This window comes from Macrobrachium rosenbergii, chromosome 51 (genome assembly GCF_040412425.1).
Source record: "Macrobrachium rosenbergii isolate ZJJX-2024 chromosome 51, ASM4041242v1, whole genome shotgun sequence".
NCBI classification, from domain to species: Eukaryota; Metazoa; Arthropoda; class Malacostraca; order Decapoda; family Palaemonidae; genus Macrobrachium; species Macrobrachium rosenbergii.
Window position 1 is genome coordinate 13,891,982 of NC_089791.1, and position 14,267 is coordinate 13,906,248.

The window sequence follows — 14,267 nt, forward strand, 5'->3', positions numbered from 1 at the left end:
TCTTCTCAGACAGCCTCATTTCAGACGATTCCACCGAGGACTATCCGTTCTTGCTCTAGCAGGCTTCAGACTGTCAGGAGACTTGTCAGAGCAAAGGGTTTCCAAGACCAGCTTCAGAAGCTATTGCAAGGCATAGATGTCAGTCTTCTTGTGCGGTCTACCAGGCCAAGTGGGTAGTTTTCCACAGCTGGTGTGGAAGACATAACGTCATGTCTTCTCAAACCTCTGTGACGCAGATTGTGGATTTTCTGTTCTTTTTTAAATCGTCTAGAGGTTTGTCTTCCTCTAGAATTAGAGGATACAGGGCCATGCTGGGTTCTGTTTTTAGACACAGAGGTCTGGATCCGTTGTCTAATCAGGATACAGTATTAGCAATCTTATCAAATCCTTCGACATGTCTAAGCAGAAGAAGATAGACTCGGTCACCTGGAATCTTGATGTGGTCCTTTAGTGGCAATCAGGCCCTCCTTTTGCGCCCCCTTCGCTCCATTTCATGTAGAGATTTGACTAGAAAATCCTCTTCCTTGTTGCTTTGGGTTCTTCTCAAGGAGACACAGCCTGCTTGTTCACTCGAGACATCTTCCAAGCCCTGGCCCCGTTCTTTCACCATCAAGAAAATGATGGATATTCTTGGCCCAAAAGAAGAAGAAAGAGCTCTTTGCCCTGTGAGAGCATTGAGGTATTACCTTGATAGGACTGAGAGGATCAGAGGCCCCTCTAGCAATTTCTGGCTCTGTTAATAATCCTTTCCGACCACTTTCCAAGGATGCATTGTCATTCTTTTTAAGAGATCTTATTTCCGAGGTGCACTCGAGGATTCAGGAGGACTTGTTTCCTTTTTTTAAAGTTAAAGCCCACGAGATTAGAGCTGTTACTACCTCGTTAGCTTTTAGGCATAACTTGTCAGTCTCCACTATTCTACAATCCACATATTGGAAGTGTAAATCAATTTTTGTGACACATTATTACGTGAAGTGGAAACAGTTTTCAAGAACTGCAGTACCCGTGGTCTGTTGTCAGTGGCTAGCATGGTTTTGGGGGATGAAGCATAGGAGGTATTCCTTCTATCATCTATCTCTTCACCTTGATATAGGGTGTCGAGTCCTGGTGAGCTTGGGGGTACCGTGTACCTGGAGTGCCCACCAATTTTTAGTGGATGAGTGGTGGTTTTTATGTATCTGTAGGTTACAGCATTGTCTGGTTGTTTTTATTATGGTACTGTATCCAGAGCAAGGATACTTTTTGATGTTTTGCTAGCCATCGGAAATATCCTTCGCTGCAAAGCTCCCACTTAAGTAGAGGTGCTCCACGGCTATAAATCCACACCACTACAGGTTAAGATGAGCACCAGCCAGAGGCAGTATCTTCCTGCAGTAACTCTTCTACCTGGTAAGGTTACAACAAGCATTTTATCAATGCTAGCTACTTTTTTATTTCAAATTCATTACCATTATTGAATGGTTTGGAGTAGAATATGTCCATGTGTCCCACCCCCTGTCAATGTGGGATTCAGCTATGTAATTACTTGGTAAGTTACTTATATGAAAATGTTATTTTCGTGATAAAATTAAGTTTCATATATACCGTACTTACCAAGTAATTACAGAATTGGAACCCTCCCACCTCCCCTCTCATGGACACAAGGCACAAACGAATTGAGCTCTTCAACTTTGTCGTACCTATTCTTCCCCGAAAGTGGGCAGTGCTAGTCACCTACACGAAAACAGTAGAAGCGCTACTGTGAATTTCAAAATTTAAGCTGCTGCACAAATTGAAACTATAGCTATGTAATTACATGGTAATTATATATGAAACTTAATTTTATCATGAAAATAACATTGTTACAAATAAAGGAAAATAAGCCAGCTGATTTCCTTATGCATCAAGTTTTCAGTTTAAAGTGTGATAGTTGTTTATGAGCATACTGGATGTTTACATTTATGTAGTATTGACAAGGTAGGGTAAGAGTACAGGGTTGCCATTTTACACCCATAGAGTTTTTTTACTTGACTTTATCTGGATTTTGCTCTTATCTGACAGGGCCTTGGCTCTATTAATTCAGATAATCGAGAAGTTATTTTATTCTTATACACTTCCCTTGTCTCTCTATATTCTCTTCTATTCCACAAAATTTGCAAAGATGCATCTCTTGAAATACTCTTTCATTGTGTTATAATCTGTAATAATTACCCCTTTGTAGGTACAGTACATAAATAAATCTGTAACCTTTCTGCTAACTATAATAACATACCTTATTACTTTATACATTGACTTCCATATGCCTTCATGACTTAATTATTGCTGACATTTATTTCCAATTGTTGCTGACATTTATTTCCAACTTTCCAACTTTCTCCACATTGATACTTTTTCACCAGTCTCTTCAGCTTCTTTCCAGCATCCTCAATGCATTACCATTTTTATATCTGACTACTTTACGGGGTTAGATGTGAAATAAGATCTCCGCATTCTTTAATTTTCATATTGTGAACATTTTATGCAATGCTCTTTTTCCATAATTTTCCAGATATTATTAATAGACATCACCTGTCATTTCCATATCTGATATTATTCTAACTGTTCCTCATCCATTTTCATTACATTTGCAAACCATCTCAGCAACTTCTGCCACACTCCAGTTACATCTCTTCAAAATATCCTATATTTAAATTTTTTTATTTACCTACTTTTTGTAGTGTCCACAGTGTCATGCAGAAATTTATTTATTCCTCATTTCAGTGGCAAACTTCTTTAAAAGAAAGAACAGCCTTTGTTTAGTAAAGAGATTTTCCTTGTGTTGCATCTATTTTCACTTCAGAGTGACAGTAAGTGGGTTGCAGTGAATAAGTATGATCCTTGTTTTCTCATCATAGGTAAAGAAGAAATAGATTATAGTAATATAATCAATGAGGAATGTGGCACCATGCAGAAAACTTCACTCAGTAATGTATGTGATGTGGCAGTGTTTACAAAAAATAACTTGGAGACCTTAGACATTCCAGGACATTCTCTTCTTCTCAAAATGGGTAAGTTTTGCTTTTGTTTTTTTCTTTGGTGTTTCAGTTGCATAGTTTTTACCATGATGTATTATGGAATTTTCTTTACAATTCACCTATTTTTCTTTAAGGTCATTTGTTTCCATAGAGGGCTACTGTCTGCAGTGTAACTTAGTGGCATTGCTTTCTGCTATTTACTTTTCATTCGTACTTTCTTCTCATCCCAGCTTGCTATCCATCTTGACTTTATCTTGCTCCCACTTTTACATTTCATTTTGGAACAAGTCCTTTGGACCAGCCCAATGAGATTCTTATAATTTGATTCAGTGGTATTGTCAGAGCCTATATATATGAGCCACGTCACTTCCAGGCTTCCTGTTGATTACAACAGGACACCATGATTGTTTACACTTAAGGCAAGGTGCGCACACCCAAACAGCCTTGTTGCATAACTATTAACCTTTAAACGCCGAGCCTTTTATTTACAAAAAGTGTCTTGCTGGAGCCGTGTGGTGTTCGGGAGTTAGCGCCAAAGTGGAAAGTTTTTTCAAAAAATCACAGCACGCTTAGTTTTTAAGATTAAGAGTTCATTTTTGGTTTCTTTTTTTGTCATTGCCTGAAGTTTAGTATGCAACCATCAGAAATGAAAAATATCATTATGATATATAAATATTGAAATATATGACAGCGTGAAAAAAATTTCATATATAATTGTATACAACATCAAAGGAGCAAAACGGTTAAAGTTAACGAGTTATTTTTGTTTCTTTGTATTGTACACTAAATTGCAATGATTTTGGTATATAACAAATTGTAAACGATCAAAAGCAACACAGAGAAAATATTATCACAAATGATGCATGAATTCGTGAACATGGACGTAAAAAAAGTTTTTCAAAAAATTCACCATAAATCGAAATATTGTGCTAGAGACTTCCGTTTGTTGCAAAATGAAGGTAATTAATTGAATATTACTAGACTGTAAGTGTTTTAGCATAATTGCAGTTTTGTCATTTCAGTCGAGTTAAAGTTGACTGAAAGTAGAATTTTTCTATTTATCAAATGATTTATATGAAAATATTTCAAAACTGATAAAGCTACAACCATGAGTTATTTTTTGTTGTATTCTATGAAATTGCGCACATTTCCATATGTAAAACTTTAAAATGCAAACATTAACGACTAAAATAAAAATGGAAAAATTTTGCAAAACATTTGATAGAGACAAATTTGTGACAAAAAAATTTCTGAGATGTTTGGCCGATGTTTTTCGACCATTTTTAGGCCAAATTTGACTGAAGGTTGAAAGCACTTACATGATTTATAGAAAATATTTCAAAACTGATAAAAAAAAATTTTTTTTTAAATTCACCATAAATTGAAGCCATTGTGCAAACATTACGCATAGACTTCCAATTGGTTGCAAAATAAGTTAAATGATTAAATATGACTATAATATAAGAGTTTTAGCTTACAATTGCATTTTTCGACCATTTCGTCGAGTCAAATTTGACTGAAGGTTGAAATTTTGGCACTTATCGTGATTTATATAAAAATATTTCAAACTGATAAAAGCTACAACCATGGGTTGTTTTTTGTTGTATTTTACATGAAATTGCGCACATTTTTATATATAAAACTTTATGTAATGGCTAATATAAAATGGTGCAAAAATTACGACAAAATGACAAAAGAATTTCTGAAATTTTCGCCGAGTTACTGAGCGGATGTAAGGAAAAGTTTTTTCAAAAATTCACTATAAATCGAAATATTGTGCTAGAGACTTCCAATTTGTTGCAAAATGAAGGTCAATGATTGAATATTACAGAATGTAAGAGTTTTAGCTATACCATGCGTTTTTCAACCATTTTGGTCAAGTCAAGTTGACTGAAGGTTGAAATTTTTGTAGTCGACGCACGGCACGCCCACTCGGCACCTAACAGATAATTTTAGTCGACGTATTTTATGTCCATTCGGCGTTTAAAGGTTAACTTAGAGCAAAGCCAATATATACAGGTTCTGCTTAGAGCACCGTAGATAGCAGATTTAAGTTGATATACATATTTTCAATGTTATAATGGGTTGAAAGAACAGACATACATTACTGTACTTTTGTGTGAAACAGAAAATATTTGAATGCGTGACAGGGCCAGTCTGACAGCCTTACCATCACTCATATTGCATTTTCTGGCCTAAAGAGCATTTACAGCCAAAGTATTGTCACTCTTTCAACACACACACTGCAATATTTAATGAAAATATGCACATGTGCAATATCAGTGACATTTATTTAAACAGCTACGTCGGCAGTTCATATGACATCAGGTTATGACAGTCAACCTCCTCAGCTGACAGCTTACACCCATCAAAATTATGGCTACAGAAGTGGTTCAAACCTTCAACCCTTATTTAAATGCAATTTATTTTAGATCAATACTTTCTGAGATAAATTCAGCAAAAACTGCAGTATTTCATTAAAATCATTTATTATATATATATATACAATAATGTACAACTTCTTACACTATTCTTTACACCACATCCAATTTTGTTTAATGTAATTATGTACAATAGTTATTCTTTTGCCATTTTTTTACAATCAATCATTTACAATTTTATAGAAAATAGTACAATAACTAGCCTAGCAGATATAAATATTTCAGCAATAAAGTAAATATTTCAGCAATAAAGCTCTACTGTAAGGTGGATGCACAATGGCATTATCTACTCTAATACAGACACTGATGACAACATGTACATAATGTAAAATGTAGGACATACTATGAATCACATTAGATAGGCCTGTTGAAATATACACCTGAAGGCTACCTGGAGATTGTGAAATAGAATGGACAGATCTCAATCTGTAGAGTATTGATGGGGCCAACAAATTTATTATTTATGTATGCATCCAGTGTTGACTGAAATTATGGTCATACATAAATAAACCCACATAACAATGGTAATTGAAAAAAATACATTATGCACAGTATAAACAGTCACAAGTACATGGACACACTATAAATGCTGAAGTATCTTTGCTTTTCTGTTCTTTTTGTTGCTTTGAGTAAGCATTTTTCTGGTCTTGAATTTGAAATAGTAGTAGAGCCTGCAGCGAAGATAGAGCCGGATGATGGAATTCAGGAGACTTCCGTCTTGATGAGTTAAACAGAACACAACATATATGGAAGGTACCTGCTTCTCAACTTTGCCCAGCAGTTGAGACAGGATGTTGCTGCTGACAAGCAGACTGGGGATCTGCTTTTCAAACACCTTGTTGTTGTTACAGCCACAGGCTGAACAATAAGCTGGCATTGTCAAGGAAGTAGCATTAATTTGGAAAAATTAAGCTGTGGCATAGCCTACCATCACCAAAAAAGCATTTATAGGCTTTGCCTCCACCCACCAAACTGATACTTGCACCCCGAGGCTATTTGGAGCGCTGTGCACTTTGCCCTAAATGTAAACAAATTTGGCATCCTGGAAGTGACACGGCTTGTATATATTGGCTTTGGTATTGTTCATAACAATAAGTAATTAGTATTGTACTAACGACATTCCATAATATTTATGGATTATCAGAGGTAAAAATATCTAGTTTCCAAAAGAAAGCTGCTAAGAAGTAACTTCAGTATGTACAGCAGACCTAAATACTAGTTGGACACATATTGATATGAGTAATAAAAATTAGGGAAAATTATGATTGATTTCATTAAAATACCCCTAGTCATCTGGAAGATAAGTGATTAGGGACTGAAATAGATGAAGCTGTGTTTTTGGTTAGTAGTGGTTCTCCATACAACTTTGTTTGATAAGGCAATAAAGACTTCCATAGTACTTTCCTTCAATTTTATTGCATGAAACAAAAAGTGTAATTTGCTCCTACACAATACAAACCTCCATTCTTTACATAGCTCCTGAATGCAAGCTGGAATGGTTGTTTAACTTTCAGACAAGGTTGTTAACTATTGACAGGTAGGGGGAAAGCCCCACCAACTTGTCAGTATTCACTATACTTTGCTTCCGGCCACTGCCGTGTGAAGACATCTCTTTTGACTCTCTGCCCGACTTGCTGTTTGCTTTTCCTTACATGCTGTAGCTTGTTTTTTTAATATATTTATATGAATTTGACTTTAATATATTTATATGAATTTGACTTGTTTATATTATAATTATTATTATTGTTATTCAGAAGATGAACCCTATGCATATGGAACAAGCCCACAGGACCATTGACTTGAAATTCAAGCTTCCAAAGAATATGGTGTTCATTTAAAATACAAGAAGGAGAGATCAGTTATTAAAAGAGGAAAAATTAATAAATTATTAAATAAATAAAAGTGTAAGTAATACCAAAAAGGGGGTTAGAGTATTTTCAACATTACATCTATTTCACAAAAGTATCAACAATATTGATACTGATATTTACACATAAATGCTACAAAATGACGCACAACATGGGATCAAAGGCCCTAGGTCAATAGGAAGGGGTTTGCTTGTAAAGATGGGCTGACAAACATCAGCGACATCCTCAAAGGTAAGCCAACAAAATTATTCAGCCCTTACTATAATGCTGCAAACCCCTCAATCAATTAAGCCCTCAACCTCAGAGTGGAAACCTCAGGTTTTCAGGTGTTGTCTAGGGAAGGACATATGTTGTGATAGGTTTCTCCTCAAATGAGGTAGATCCTCATACCCTCTGCACCTCTTACAACTTGCAGCGACATGGAGTGGAGACCTCGGTAGTGGATGCCCTTCAGGAAGGGTATCTATTACCTTTTGTGTTTCTGCTAACCCTCACTCTTGAACCAGTCTGATTCCAGACATATGTTCCCAGCTCACAAAAGGATCTCACCCTTGGGCGAGGTGAATGCAGTGCTTAGGAAAGGTGCGGTAGAATTCGTGAAAGATCAGCCTCCAGAGTTTTACAACTATCTGTCCCTAGTGGAGAAGGCGACAGGCAGTTGGAGGCTGGTCATCAACCTCTCTTCATTGAACCAGTTCTTTCGCCAGACCAGGTTCAAGATGGAAAGTATTCGCTCAGTTCCTGATTCCATTGGAGAGGGTAACTATGCTTTCAGTGGACTTAAAGGATGCATATTTTCAAATACCCATCCATCGGTCCTCTCGGAAGTACCTCTGCTTTATCCTTTTTGGGAGAAGGTGTTCCAGTTCAGGGCAGTTTGTTTTGGGCTCTCAACTGTCCCCCAGATGTTCACTGAGTGATCACACTGATTTCGGCTTGGACCCATTCACACGGGGTATGTCTGTTGAGTTACTTGGATAATTGGCTAGTCCTGGCAAGCTCGTTGCTGCAGTTGCTTCAGGACATGGATTGGCTTCTCAGGTTTCGTTACAGTCTCTGCACGGTGATAAAGTTCAAGAAATCAGATCTCACGCCCAAGCACAACGTAAAGTGCTGGGGCATACTGAAAGATATGGCAGCAGTTAGAGTCTTCCCTTCAGTTTCTTGCATCAGCAAGTTCAGAGAGGTAGCACAGTAGTTCTTGTTTCAACAGGAACAGCCTGCTTAGCAGTGACAAGTCGTTCTAGGTCACTTGTTGTCAATTGTTGTTGTTGGAGAAGCTGGTCTCTTGTGGGTTGCTTTACCTCCACTCTCTTCAGTGGAGCTCAAAGAAGTTCTGGTCTTCAGCAAGGGACCCTCCTTTCTTTCCTATTCTTCCTGAGGAAGTAGGGAGACTTGGATTGGTGTCTAGACGACAGGAACCTCTTGATAGGAGTGCAACTTGGCACTCCCCTCTTGAGATGCTTCTGTTCTCGGACGCATCGACTGGGGTGGGCCACACACCTGGAGGAGTTGTTGGTGTCAAGTGTGTTGAACAGAATGACAAGCACCTCTACATCAACATTCTGGAACTGAAAACCACATTTCTGGCCCTTCAGGAGTTTCAGGATCAAGTGATGGGGCACTCTGTGGTGTTGATGAGCAACAACACCACGGTGGTGGTATATATCAACAAGCAAGGGCCGCTTCACATGTTGGTGGTGCAGGTGCACAAGTGGGCAGTAGCGCACTCAGTAGAGGTGTCAGCCAGGTACATTCCGGGCTCTCGGAACTTAGTGGCAGACAAGCTTAGCCACCAAAGGGGGACAGAATGGTCCCTGCACCCAGGCATTGCATAGAGACTTTCAAGCTTTAGGGGCTCCAAGTATAGACCTGTTTGCCACCCAGCACAACAGGAAGCTTCAGGTGTTCTATTTTACAGTGCCGGACCCATGGCTGCTGTGGAGGATGCCTTCCAGCACCCGTGGGACTACCCAGTTGCTTACGCCTTTCCCCGTTTTGCCTAATATATGTGGTAATCAACAGGGTTGTTGAACACCCCAAATCTCAGGTTGACTCTGGTGGTCCCCATGTGGCCACATGCCAAGTGTATCAGGCCTTAATAGTTCTGTTATCCAAGGCCCTGAGAGAGATTCCCATGTGGCACAACCTTCTGTGTCAGCTGTACATGTCAAGAACTATTACCAGGCAGTGGAAACGCTGTCACTTCACGACTGGAGGACTGGCCAGCGTCTCCTGCGAGCAAGAGTATTTTCATCATTCAACATTCAGCGGCTGTGTACAGTACCAGGGGAGTTGTCCATCTTCTGTAGTTGGTGTCGTCAACTGAGTATCTCTCCAATCAGAGCAACTCTTCAGTAGGTAGCAGACTTCCTTGTCTTTTGCCAAGAGAAGTTTTCCTCTGTCTCGGCCATTCAGTATCTAAGTCTGGCCTCTTGCCAAGTCCTTAGATTGTTGAGCATCTCTCTTCCTCTTTGGAGATCTCCGTACTCCTGAGAAGCTTCGAACAGTCTTGCCTACCCAGGGAACTCAAGCCTCCTGAGTGGGATGTGACTTGTTTTAAGGAGCCTAACTCTTACCCTTACGAGCCGTTGAGATAGTCGCCAGACAGGGATCTGACCCTTAAAACAGTTTTCTTTTCTTACTTGCCATGGCTTTGGCAATGAAAGTAGGTGAGCTTCATGGCCTCTCCTTTATGCTAAGTACTCAAGGGGAAGAGTATATAGTTATGCTAGAGTTTGTCTCAGAATTCGTGGCAGTGACTCAGAATCTATTGGTCCCTGATGTCAGATTCGAGTCCTTTTTCATCCCTTCCTTAGAAGACACTGTCGGTAGTGATCTGGATGAGATGTTACTGTGTCCAGTTAGGGTGCTGCGGTACTGTCTTCAGAGAATTCGACAGCTCAGTTTTGAATGTTGATGTCTCTTCATTAGTACCGACTTGACCACGAAAGAGGTGTCCAAGAACATGCTCTTTCTGGCTGCGTGAGACAGTCAAGCAGGCGTACTCCTCATCTGGCAAGGAAGACAGGTATGGTCCAGGCGAGAGCACATGAGGTCGGGGCATTGCCCCGTCCCTTGCATTCTGAAAGAACCTGTTGGTTCAGCAGGTATTACAAGTGAGGGTGTGGTCACGTCAGCCCATGTTCATTTTGTTCTGTCTGTGGGACATTGCCCACAAATTCTTGGACACAATTTCCTTGGGTCCTGTGGTGGCTGCTCAACAAGTTGTGTAGTTCATTCGGCTCCCCTAAGGGACAAGTAGCATCTTGTCTGGTGGCTGCTCAACAAGGTATCAGCTCCCCTAATGAGAGAGCATCTTGTCTAGGGTATTCGATGAATGAGAGAGATTTTGTCCAAGTGACTAGTCTTCTTTTTCTCTTTCTCTTTACCTTTCTCTTGCTTAGGGCAGAATGTCAGGTTGTTAGCCAGTAAGTGCTGAACAGACAAGGATCGCAGGTGAGTGCATGATGGGGGTATCGTGTCCATCTTTTTTTTTTTTTTTTTTTTTTTTCAGATTGCTTGGATACATGTCCCCCTCTCTCTTGAAAGAGAAAAGAGAGAGATAAACATTGAACAAACCTATTGGTTTTAATAGCAAGTTTTAGTGTTCCAACATATACTGGTTCTTTCAGCCTTCACCAAGGTAATGAAAGTAAACTCATTACTTTATGCCCAGAAGTCTAGCAGTTGCAACATCCCATAAGTTCAGTTGGCTAGAGATGTGGGATACCATTCTCTGCTCTTTCAGAGCAGGAAGGTATTCCTGGGTGCGTAGAACCAACCAGTCATTTCTGAGAGTATCCAGATTCATCCCACCAATGGGTAAGTCTCCTATGTAAAGAATGAAGGTTTGTATTTGTGTAGGAAAATATAACAAAATTTAAAAGTAATTTGTATTTTTCCTAACATACAAACCTCAAGTTCTGTGCATTAACATCCCACCTCAGCTACCCCTCACTCTGGTACCTGGGCCAGAAGGCAAAGTGGAGTGCATAGTGACTAGTTTGGGGGCGCTTCCCCACTACCTGCCGATAGTGGACGACCTTGTATGAAAGTTAAACAGTTGTTCCAGCTCACGTTCACAAGCTGAATCCATATGTAAAGAACTTCAGGTTTGTATGTCAGAAAATACTTTTGAGGCAGCTGCCTGAACTTCAGCACTTGGAATCTATCCTGCAATATCTCTGATTAACAGGATATTTTTATAAGAATCATTGGACCCACCAGTCTTGGACATTCCAACTTTATGCAATTGTTTCAGTAATTACCTGTTTCATAAATGTTTGAGAGAATAAAAAATTTTCTGGGTCGATGTTTCAAGTTTGGTTTTACCTAGGATCATGAAGCTTAAGGATATTCTTAAATGAATTAGTAGAGCTTCCCATAAAGAGGTATTGCTGACAGTTTGTCCTAACTTGGTAGAAAGTAGGTGGCACTGAGGTTTTATGCAATGTTCCTTCATGCCCTAGCCTTATACTTTTCATTCATTTCCCTTGGTCTCTTCCAACCGAGCTGTGTAGGTTTTAATTTTACTCTTCTTCAGTTTTCACCTTTTTCTGAAGAAAAAATCTTTTAGGAGAGCTCTGTGAAATTTTTTATTGGTCAATTATTTCTTTATTTGTTTAGTTTTATCTGTATTATTTTATACTAGTTAGGCATATTTTATTATGTTTATTATTTCAAATAGAGTGTATCCCTTCTGACTGCTTTGGTCTTCTTTTCATTTGTCTCATAGGCATTCTATTGTGTGGAAGTTTCTCAGGTAATTTCATAATCTCAGTTTGTTTCAAGTATATACCCACTGTGAATGGGCTTCTCAGAAAATGAAACCTGTTCATATGGAGCAAACCTACAGGGGCTATTGACTTGAAATTCAGGCTTCCAAGAATGAGGTGTTTGTTTGAAAGAAATAATAGAAGGTAATAGGAAATAGAGAAGTAAAATATATCAGTTATTAGAAAAAAAAGATAAAAAATACTTTGGATAAACAGATAAAAATATAAATAAGTTATTACAGTACAAGGGGAATTGTTTTATGGTAGTAAAACATTCTCCTTGCACAACATCCTCAGAGAGAAGTTCACAGCCCAGTGGTGTGAGGAATAAGAGATCTCTGAAACTGAGAAGTTCAACAGTGAGACACATTTAACACATTGTTGCTGTTGTTTAGCAAATTTGGTCACTCTTGGCAGGAAAAGAAGATCAGGGATGAAGTGTGAAAGTGAAAGTTCTCTGTTAAATTATAACTTATGAAAAATTGACAAACTAGTGACCATCTGTCAGTTGTCCAAGTTATAACTGCCAGTGCTAGGAAACAGAAATCTACCACCATGAACCACTCTATTTATAAGTGGTAAATCTGGCAGAAGCAGATGTCCGCACAGTATTCTAGTGAAGGAAGGACGACCTAAAACAGGTTGCATTGATTTTATCATTGTTATAAATACGATATGAAACTTATGCACAATTCCTAACTTCCATGCAGCATCTGTTGACACATTCATTAGATGTTTCTCAAAAGTAATATGTGAGTCAGAAAAACTGTAATGCCTGTTGTAGTATCAATATAGATATAAATAATATACTGTACTGATTGGATAGAATTCAACAATTTCATATACAGTAAGTAGTAGTAGTAGTAGTAGTAGTAATAGTAGTAGTAGTAGTAGTAGTAGTAGTAGTGGTGGTGGTGGTGGTGGTGGTGGTGGTGGTGGTGGGGGAGAGGGAGGGCAGCCAGGCCAAAATTGCAAGTTGATCATAAAAAATTTGGCCAGGTTGATGCTGATCTTGACATTTTAATTGCTATGTAATTGGAATAGCCACAGTGCCCTCTTAACTTCTTGAATTTTCAGAGACGTCTAAGGAGTTGATTGGTAAATATACTACTACTGTATATCATGATGGTAATTAATCTGATTATGGAGACTGATGTAGAACATTCTGTTTTTCAACAGGCTCAACTGATACAGGAGCCTTTGATTTTATCAAAGAAGGATGGAGTAGAGAATGGAATAAAATTAAGAATTATACCTCTGAAATTTCTGTTGGTGAAATCACTATACAACCAACAGGGGATACAAAAAACGAAAAGGTGGGTGATAAATAACTGGAATTATTCCTTATATTGTTTTCAATGCATGTGAGCTATTAATAGAAGGACAGATATAATATCTCATTAATGAAATTTGCAGAGGTTTGGGTAAAGTACTTTTAATAACAGTGTAGAGGAGCACATATATTTTTAGTTAAACATTGCACATTGTATTGTATTACTGTATACTAATATTTGTTATTTCATTTTATTAGAATAAGTATTGTTTTATGATTGTAGAATTAGCCAAGCATATGCATATTAGTCCTATATGTTTTTGACTGTTTTAGGTGAGAAATTTCAGTATCTTGTATTTGTTACAGGGTGAAGAAAGGGAATTCAATATAGATAGCGAAAGTTTTGAAGTTCGTCCAATGAAGATTAAGGCACTGCCAAATGCTGTGACCATTTTTGCTCCAAATCCTTCAACATTATCACCCGCATAACTTTTGAAATATAAATTTTTTTCTCATTTTCATGTGTATATCATATATACATGTATATGACTGCTTGTGCAGAATGTAAATACTATACATGATTTATAATTATATTTTACTCAATACTGCCCATTTACCCTTTTGTTTTTAGCTTTAAGTTTGAAGCTAAATACATTTTTAATTACAATGATATTTCATTTTTCATATTCATTACAGCCATCTTTCTCTTATCTGTACTAATAGAGCCAAAGGTGTGACTGAAAGTGACAAAATGTGGATATTGGAAATGTTGTGTCCCCATAGCCTATGCTAGCTTACTCCAGGCCTTAGCTTAACCTTGCAGTTTACTTCACCTACTCTATGCATAGACACACATTTATAAACCAATATAAATAGTAAAATAAAAGAATTCAGTACATTTTTTATACCTTAAA

At 38.0% G+C, this 14,267-nt stretch overlaps 1 protein-coding gene across 4 annotated transcripts in view; it reads left to right on the plus strand.

The window, feature by feature from the left end:
* LOC136833138 (acylglycerol kinase, mitochondrial-like) overlaps positions 1-14,020 on the plus strand; it is a 179,011-nt gene extending 164,991 nt beyond the window's left edge. For all 4 annotated transcript variants that reach the window (XM_067094819.1, XM_067094816.1, XM_067094815.1 and 1 more), the window contains 3 exons: positions 2,874-3,026; positions 13,260-13,396; positions 13,720-14,020. In XM_067094819.1, the coding sequence (XP_066950920.1) occupies positions 2,874-3,026; positions 13,260-13,396; positions 13,720-13,842 (413 nt within the window). In that variant the 3' untranslated portion in view covers positions 13,843-14,020. The remainder of the gene's footprint in view (positions 1-2,873; positions 3,027-13,259; positions 13,397-13,719) is intronic.
* The last annotated feature ends 247 nt before the right edge of the window (positions 14,021-14,267 follow it).